This window comes from Mastacembelus armatus, chromosome 16 (assembly GCF_900324485.2).
Source record: "Mastacembelus armatus chromosome 16, fMasArm1.2, whole genome shotgun sequence".
Lineage (NCBI taxonomy): Eukaryota > Metazoa > Chordata > Actinopteri > Synbranchiformes > Mastacembelidae > Mastacembelus > Mastacembelus armatus.
This window is the reverse complement of record NC_046648.1, coordinates 9,586,056-9,595,049: the sequence shown is the minus strand read 5'-3', so window position 1 is coordinate 9,595,049 and position 8,994 is coordinate 9,586,056. Positions and strand designations below refer to the sequence as shown.

The 8,994-nt window shown below is 41.2% G+C and overlaps 1 protein-coding gene across 2 annotated transcripts in view; it reads right to left on the bottom strand.

The window, feature by feature from the left end:
- Positions 1-404: 404 nt before the first annotated feature.
- Positions 405-8,994, bottom strand: part of LOC113122070 (low-density lipoprotein receptor class A domain-containing protein 4) — a 29,532-nt gene continuing 20,942 nt past the window's right edge. Inside the window, exons 2-4 of one of the 2 annotated variants that reach the window (XM_026293005.1) lie at positions 5,073-5,227; positions 3,937-3,987; positions 405-1,388 (exon numbers count right to left, since the gene is read on the bottom strand). In XM_026293005.1, the coding sequence (XP_026148790.1) occupies positions 795-1,388; positions 3,937-3,987; positions 5,073-5,227 (800 nt within the window). In that variant the 3' untranslated portion in view covers positions 405-794. The remainder of the gene's footprint in view (positions 1,389-3,936; positions 3,988-5,072; positions 5,228-8,994) is intronic. The other variant, XM_026293006.1, reaches the window with a different exon arrangement.

Here is an 8,994-nt window from a genome sequence, read left to right as displayed (position 1 = left end):
AGGCTGGGTACAAGTATTTCTTGCGATTTTCAAAAAAAGGAAAGACATAAGCTTATAATACTTTTTTTTTTTTTTTTTTTTTTGCTCCCAACTGTTTAAACAACTTTGGAGCCAAAGTTCAGTCAGTCGGTCCATTCAAGAAAAAGACAAAAGAAAAAAAAAAAAAGCAAACACAAACATCATAGTGCAACTTTTTGATAACTTTTCTTTTTGTGTGTTTTGAATGTTAGAATGACTCAATTTTCCCCCTTTGTTTTGCTTCCTTGTGAACCTTGGCACTAAGATTTAAGTTTTAGAGTCTCTTGCTTTGTTGTGTTCTCTTTAAGTCCTTGATTCTCAGTTCTCGTGTCGTGCACAGATCCCGGTCCAGAATGAAAAAAAGAAAAAACAAGACAACAAAAAACAAAAAAAAAAAAAAAAAAAAAAAAAATCCTCAATTCCAGGGGACAGTCGTCACCCAAAGGGAGAAAAAAAAAATTTAAATCATTTCAATCTGTGCCAGCAGTATTTTTCTCTTGTATGAAGGAGGAAAAAAAAAGTCTCCACCCAGTGCATACGTCCTGCCCCAGCAGTGCTAGCTGTGTGAGTTACTAACCTCAGAAATAAACTGTTGGTTCTTGACTTTTCTTGTATTTTTGTAGCTAAGGTTGATATTTATTTGTGCATGGGAGTGTGGAGAGAGGACATGAGAGAAACAGAGAGAGCGAGAGAGATAGATAGATAATTAGGCGTGAAGAGGAGAGACAGTTTTCAGTCTGGGGTGAGCGGCCCCACTTGCCTCCCTGCCCTTTTCTTCACACCAGGTCCTCCGGTTGGCCTTCCTTGGCCTTGGCAGGTACTATTGTGCTTTCTGATTGATTCTGCTGCTGGATCGTCCTGCTCCCTGGCCCTCCTGTCCCTCCCAACCTCTGGTTATTGCTGTGCTGGTGTAGAAAGAACGCTGAGCCGGGATAGTGGCCCATCACCTCACTGTATGCCGGTGGTGGGCCCTCCATGCGCCCATGGCTGCTCGAGTTGGCTGCGCTGATGCCCGAGTTGCTGCTGGGCGGCCTCGGTCCACCTCCGCCTATGCTTCCCACTCCTCCACCTACCCCTGACAGACTTCCACCTCCTCCCATGTCGATCAAGTCACTGTCGTAGATGGTTCGGTTGGGTGGTGCTCTGACCGACTCTCGGTTGAGCTCCATCTGCTGCTCAGGATCACGAAGCTGCAGGGTGCAGGGCCCCTGATAGGGCGGGGGCTCCTCACCATCCGACAGCGATATAGTGGGCGGCAGGTCGATTTGATGTTGCAGGTAGGGGTAGGTGGGCTGGAAGCGGCTGAAGCGATCACGCTGCATGAAGGAAGGTGCAGTGAAGCGATCCCTGGCTTGGGGAGCGTATAATACCTGACAGAAAAGGGTAGAGGAAGGGTGAGAATGAGTGAAGGAAGGAAGAAGATATAACAAATTTCAAGAGAAAAAAACTGTTGAAATGTGTAAAAGAAAACTTTCAGTAACTTACTGTCATGTAAAGCACAATAAAACATGACAAACCAGTGACATGCCAATTAATAATGTTGAACTGTTCAAACAATTCACAATTATATTCTCAAGATTTGTACTAGTAACACATAATGAATCAATATATCCCACCTTTTTTTGCTTTTGTTATGCAACCTTGCATATAGCATATGTAATTTGAGCAGTGGTTCCAATCTCTAGACTTAATTTGAATAGTTTTTAACTTTTTGGATACTTAAGAGTATGTGGGGTATCAATTAGCTCAGTCGGATATCTACTCTACTGGCTTGAATACGGTTCTGAGCCTCTGTTTGATAGCCACAACTGTTTCTCCGAGGTCAAGTTTAATGACATTTCTTAGAATATTTGTTATGTATGGATAGAGAGATAGAGAGATTTTCTTTCTGACAGTTTAACAAGTAAAAATGAATTGAGCGCAAAGTCCAATGAGTCCAGTAAATGACGATATTGTTGCTGCAACTGCACTCACCAATCACCAATTAGCTGTTAAAGACATTACAGTGTAATTATAGTCAAGAGGAGAAAAGATCCATAACGCCTGTTTAAAAGGAACATCAACACAGTAGTTCATACAGCAGCTTTTGTCAGACATCTTCACCTCAATTAGCCCTTCAGACAGTGACTGCATGATCCATTTCTTAATTTCTGTCCAATTCAACACATTTCTGCTGTGGTGAGTCATTATCAGAGGGAACCCATTTCAATTAGTGACTGTGGCTCTAATAGCCAGCCCCCACTGACAAGGCAGTCTGGAAGGAGAGAACATCAGAACGGGGGAAAAAACTGGGGTGGGGGTCAACTGAAATGGAGAGTAGAGAGAGAGAGAAGGATTGAAAACAAAAAGATACTGGAAAGAAAAGGAGAAAATAAGAAAGGTACAGAATAAGAAAAAGTAAAGTTAGAGTGAGCTGGACAGATAGAGAGAGAGAACAGTGAGCAAGAGAGAAAAGTATAGAGGCAGACAGATAGACAAACAGAGGGAGGGGAGAGGAAAGCGTACAGCTGATAGAGGGAACATAGCAGCAGAGCAGGGCAGCTCTCAGACGGCTGTCTAGACAGTGTCAGGGGAGGTGTTGCTGATTAATGACGCACCAAAATCCATCCACCCCACTACGCCACACACACACTCAACCCCCACATCCATCAGCCACTCACACTCATTGGCTGCATCTCCCGTGTTTGTCTCTCCATGGCCTTTTCCTTTTATTCCTTGCTGCTTTAACATTGACATTGTGTTTTTTTTTTTCATTTCTCTCCATCCTTCTGCATTACTCCACCTCCTTTTAGCTCACTTCTACACTTTACTGTACGTAGTCACCCACCATGTCTCTGTCTTTACTCCTTTTAGTTTTCTTTACACATTAAGAGTTCAGCTGGCACAGTACTCCAAATTAAAGCAAATGGTGTTCTTATTTTGATGCAAGTGAGTCTCCACAAAGTGCTATAGTTGTGCAGACTGTTCAGCCAAACTACTTACACAGCCTTAACATACTATTGTCTTCAACCTATAAATACTATCATGCTATTAGTTGTGTTTTAAGTGTTCTTTGAACAATGCCTAGTTTTCCCAAAGCATCTTTTCCCACCATGACTTGTAAGCTCTTCCATCTGGCATGGACGCCATTAAGCAAACAGATCACTAGCCTCAGTGAATGTACTGGCATTTGTTTGCGGTTATGTATTCACGAGTCTTTGAGAACAAGCCAAACTGTGATTTTGTTTGAAGTGCTAGCCATACACAGTGCAATATACAAGCTTCAATTCCTGGATGATCAAATATTTACAAGCAGCCAAAATGCAAATGTCAGGTTCTTTTTGCCCTGAGACTATTGCTGTAACCATGGAATTATACAAGGGCGAGTACTATGAAAATAAGCTAAGAAACAAAGAAGAGCTGAGAAAAAGAGGCAGACTTCTTTTAGAACAGAGCAAGTAATGAAAGTACATTAGACAAAGGAGATCACAGAGTGGACTTAAGGTCTTTCATTCAGTTTCATTAATTTGAGCTGCTGTATCAGTATAGCCTACACAGCCTCTATACACCGTCTCTGAATGTCAAACACAGTTAAAAGTGCTACATGTAGCAAGTTATAGTCTCTAAGTGATTTCTACATGCTGCAAGTTTGGAGTTTTTTTACACTGAACATTACTGAGGAAATGTGTCAACTTATCATACTACAAATTATAGATCAGATCATCCAGGACATCACAGAAGACGTGGTTTCATATACAGCTGTGATGGAGCTGTAAATATTTAAATAACTTTAAGTAAATTTTTAAGAGCACAGAGTTCAAGGTCTTCAACTGTAAACTTCAAGCACAAAGCCACAGACCCATTTGGACTGCTGTTCTCACAGTGATGGTGATTTAGTCTAAGTGTGTTTAATAGGGGTCAGTTTTATGGTGGTCTTACCTCTGAAGCACCTTGTCGAGAGCCGCTGTCTGAGGGCCACAGACACCCATCCTACACATCGAGGCACACAAAACAGAGAAAGGCTAAACTTTAAAAAGGCTTGTGTTTGAGTACGTTTGTCACATATTCATATTAATAGCATGTGTGACATTGACAACATGTTTTAATGCTACTGATAATTTTTAGAAATCAGCAGTCATTACAGATTTACTGTTGTGCATGATATGTTTTTTGATTTGAGACAATTAAGCTGATGGAAGAAACTTTAACACAGAAGAAAGTAGAAAGAAGGAGACCCCCCAGCAACTTAATGTGGATACCGAAGATGAAACGGCAATGCTGAAAAAGCTGTTGGCTTCAAACTCAAAATCGTGTGCATTTCACGAGGAAGAACAACAAAAGTAGCTTCTTAACAATAGAAAGGGAAAAAACTACAATAAAATTTCAGACAAAACTATCAACAATATTCAGTGAAAAACAACCAAATAAAAAGACATCTGCAACAGTGGTTTAACAACTTGCTTGCTGTCGGATGTTGCATTTGTTGCTTTGTCTGTTTTTATTTTACATGAATTTAAATAATCCGTACTGAGACATGCCCAAGCCTAATTCAGTGCAATCTTAAATGTGTATTTATGCTACTGTGTACTTGTGTATGTTTGTCCCAGAGTGTTGACATGTTAGTATGGGGGTGGAGCCACTGCTGTCTAGACAGAGCTGTAGTGAATTAAACATCAAGGTCTGACAGAGGCAGGCTCTGAAGAAACCAATTCAGCAAGTTCACCTAACAGACTGGAGCAAAGCTGTTACCTCAGCGAAAATGGGACAGAGACTCTGGCTGGGATAAAAAGATTCACAGCTTTCCTTGAAACAAACTGGTAAGCTATGTTTGTCCTGCTTCTGAATGAAGTATGTAGTGTGCTAATGACTACGCAGGGACATTCAGTGGGAACAGATGAACAGACAGACAGACACACACACACACAAATGCAGGTTTTTCCACTCACTATCAGTTGAGATCGAATTGTTATTGGCATGGATACAGACAGAACAGCACTGACAGGGCAGATAGCTACTTTTTGTCCTTTATTTATTCGCACCCAAAGAAACACACACACATACACAATGTTACCGACCTGCTGCAGGGCATGGTCGTGCCTACGGGCCTGGCTCTGCCTTGTTATGAAAGACCAGGTGGAGAGCTTGTAGTGGTTGAGCAGGCAGATGATCACCACCACCATCACTGTCATCACCACAATGATGATGATGATCTGAACAAACTCCAGTTCAGCTGCATAAAGACACAAAAGGAGAGCAGGGGGTTAGTATCAAACATTCACCTGATTTGTAGCTCCTAAATAACACAAATCATTAAACAAACAAAATAATGTACAGAAACCCACCCCCAATATACCAACATCACCTAAAAACATGTACAAGTTCAGACTGTCTATTTTCTGACCACCTGTATTCATCCCTCCATTATCTATACCTGCTTATTCCTAACCAAGATGTTTTTTTTAACCTTTCATTCCTAAAATTATAAAAACCAATCCAATCCTGAGTAAGCATTTTCACAGAAGACACTGACATGCTACAGTAGGGACATTAGGTGTAACTGGTCACATGAATGATGGTTAAATTCCACTTAGCTGCTTTAGTTTCAGGATCTAAGTATTCATACTGTCACTATTTACCACCTTTTTTTATGTTCATGTGAAATACTGGTGGCCTGTACCTCCTTAGTTACAGCCCTGTGGGACACTTGAATACAGGAGTCAACATTAATTGTCATCAGTAATACTTTGTAGTGCTATTGTGAAAAAAGGCCTTTTACATGTGCTGATGAAAACCAAGTGAAAAGAACAAAAACTCCAGATCTACTACTGAGGACTCTGACTGCTGTAAAGTGTGTTCACCAGTAGGGGGTAGCACAGGTCAAAGTCAGTCGGTGTGTCACATGCTGGGTGTATGTGTGGTTTAGATGAGTGTGTGCCTGAGGATTCTACAGAGAAAATCACAGAAAAGATGAGTGTTGACATTGGTGTCCATCTCCCCACGTACAGTGGTTTCTTTGTGAAGACGCTGAATAACTGCAGTGTCTATTTCCTCAAACAACAATCTGGGACACACACACCAAGATTGGAGCCGATCTGGGATGACCTCCAAGATCAGGGCACCACTGGGAGACACAATGATCACTGTCTTACAGTCATGTCTGCCTCACATCTCTTGTTCATTGTTTGGTCCTTTCTTTTTCCTTTTTCTCCCACTGTGTCTTTGAATCATTCCTCTATCTCCACTTGTCTGTGATTTCTCTATTTTTCCCCTAACCTGATCTTTCCATGCACTGCTCTCACCCACATGTCTCTGCTTGCGTCTCCCTATGCTTCTTGCCTTTATCACTCTTTTTGCATTCCTCACCCACTATCATCCTTTGCTTGACTTTCTTATTCTTGTCTCCCACTCTCAGTTCCTGCCATCACTTATCTATCTCTCCTTCCTCCCTCTCCTCCACTCCACCTGCTTCCCTGTCTGAGACTCTTTTGTTGCATGTTGTCAGTTTGTTCTGAGCAGAAGTCTTGACCTTGTCTGGTCTTGGCACTCACTGCAACCTCTGACTCACACTCCTACTCACTGCTGGACACTCACCCACTTTATATGTGTGTAAATGTGTGTGTGTGTGTGTGTGTGTGTGTGTGTGTGTGTGAGTGAGTGAGTCTCTACAGACTTAGTCCTTGTGTGCAAGTGCAGCTCAGCAAGAACAATAATACAATTGTGAGCCACAATGCATTGACTCTGGCGGATACCTTGTCTTCTGTTCGACAATTATTAATTAATAAATTCAATCTCAGCATAACGTCTAACAAAATGTTAAAGAAGGGTCTATCTTCCTACCCTCAGAAAGCATCCCTGTCCTAAGCTATTACAGACCATTAGCTTAGGTTAGGGTTAAGACTGAGCCGAAACGTAAACCCACCCAAACCTGCTTCTGCACCACCACAGCAGACACCATGGACGGGTGGGGTAAGACAGGGAGGAAGAAGTCAAAGTAGCGTTAACCACATGAAGGGTGTGAGAAAAAAAAAAAAAAAAAAAATGCCGCAAAGAATGAAACCCAACCCAGTAGAACCAACTGTCATTAACCATCAAAGAGAGAAGGAACGTGATAGTTACATTGCCAAAAAAAAAAAAAAAAAAAACAAAACCAAAAAAAAAACAAGCAAGCTTAACTTCTTTTACAGAATAGATGACAAATGATTTATGAATTTACTTGTATAATTAAGCAACTGTTAGAAAAAATTCAATAAACTAGGTTAGAAAACAATGTAACTAGCACATTCAGTTCAACATTTATTACCTACGGTGGAAATGATGAACAAACCCAATGCATTTTTCACATCACATTTGAAGCAAGTTTTTAAGCTCTTCACAATATGAGTCACCTAATGTGGAACAAGTAGGACTGAGGGAACAAAGTCCTGAGAGTGGAGAACCAAACCAAAGCTGTACTAAATGACCCTCTGGTAGCATCATCATCCCCACATAAGAGTGGTGCGCTCTGGAAAAAGCCCAGTGCACTGAGCTCGTACAGCCAAATTCACAGCCATGGGACTGAAGAGCTGAGGTAATGTTACATTAAAAGAAACAGTGTTCTGAAAACCAATTTAACCACTCTGGGTTTCTTCTGATCTTGTGAACCCCTATATTACTCATGCATAGTCTTTTGGATCTGTGAACCTTTAAAGCTTCAACCGTTTATAAGAAATTATATGTAAGCAGTTTTGTAAGCAGTCTAAACATGAAATCTTAACAAGGTAAACATCTTCAGGATTTCTTAAAAACAGGCCTTACAGCACTTCCTTGAGGCCAAATGTTAAGAACCACCCTAACATGTCTGAAATGACAAAGCCAACATGCCGATGTTTAGCAGGTGTAATGTTTACCATGTGCAGTATCTCGGTTTAGTGTGCTGACATTCTAACATTTGCTGATTAACCCTAAACACAAAGTTGAAGTAGGGCTGAGGCAGACATGATGGTGGTGCTAGACGAAGAGTCAGAATTAGTCATTCAATCCTGAGCGCAACAGAAATGTCTGTACTACATTTTATGGCAAATCTATCTGAACTGCTAATCCAAACTCCACAGTGGTTTTATAGAAAAGGTCAAGGTGAATACCAAACTCAAATTCATGTTACTTGTACAGTATGTAGTGTTATATATTCAAAAAGACCAAATAAAAACTATATCCACAGATCACTTGGTATTACAGTTACAGTCAATGTACTGTAAATAAGTCTGACATTATACCAAGAGTTGGTTTTAAAACTTTAAAGCTGAGATATAGTGCCTTTTGAGAGTAAAACCTTCATCAAATTAAAATCTGCATCTAGTCCCAACCTGGAGGTTGCAATCCACCACCCTCTATGGAAACAGAAAATGTGTTGAAAAAATTATGTCACTAGGCTTAACATCTCATTTGGGAGCTTCAGCCACTACCAGCCCAAGCCTGTGCACTTATCACTGCAGCCACAGGGAGGGGACTGAGGCAGGCTTTCATTCTGAGAAACCAAGTCAACCAAACCCTTCTGTAAGCCTGCCCGATATATATCACACACTCTGCACTTCTGCTATTGTAAAAGCCACACAAAGTAGACGCCTGATTTAAAGCTGCCTACTGAAGCACAGGCGGGGATGTTTTTACAGTTCAACCAAAATAAAGGTACAGTGGCTACAGTTAAAGGCTTCTCCTTTCAACATCACTGAGGAAGGAAACCAGAGGAGAAGTTGAGAGGGGAGGAAGGAAATGTTGGGGGGAGAAAATATTAAATAAGAGTGGAAGAGACGCCTGAACACAGTGTACAGCACAGACTCTTGCACAGGCTACAGAACAATGTGTGCTGGCAGTCTGCATTACCAGCACTAGTCTGATGTTATTACAACAGTAATCCACTTGTCAAAACAATATCAGCCCGGCATCTGCAGCACCCTTACTCCTCCAGTAGGCTGAATAATTTGCATTGCAAGCCAGCCATCCTGCCAGTTTTTTCTTCTG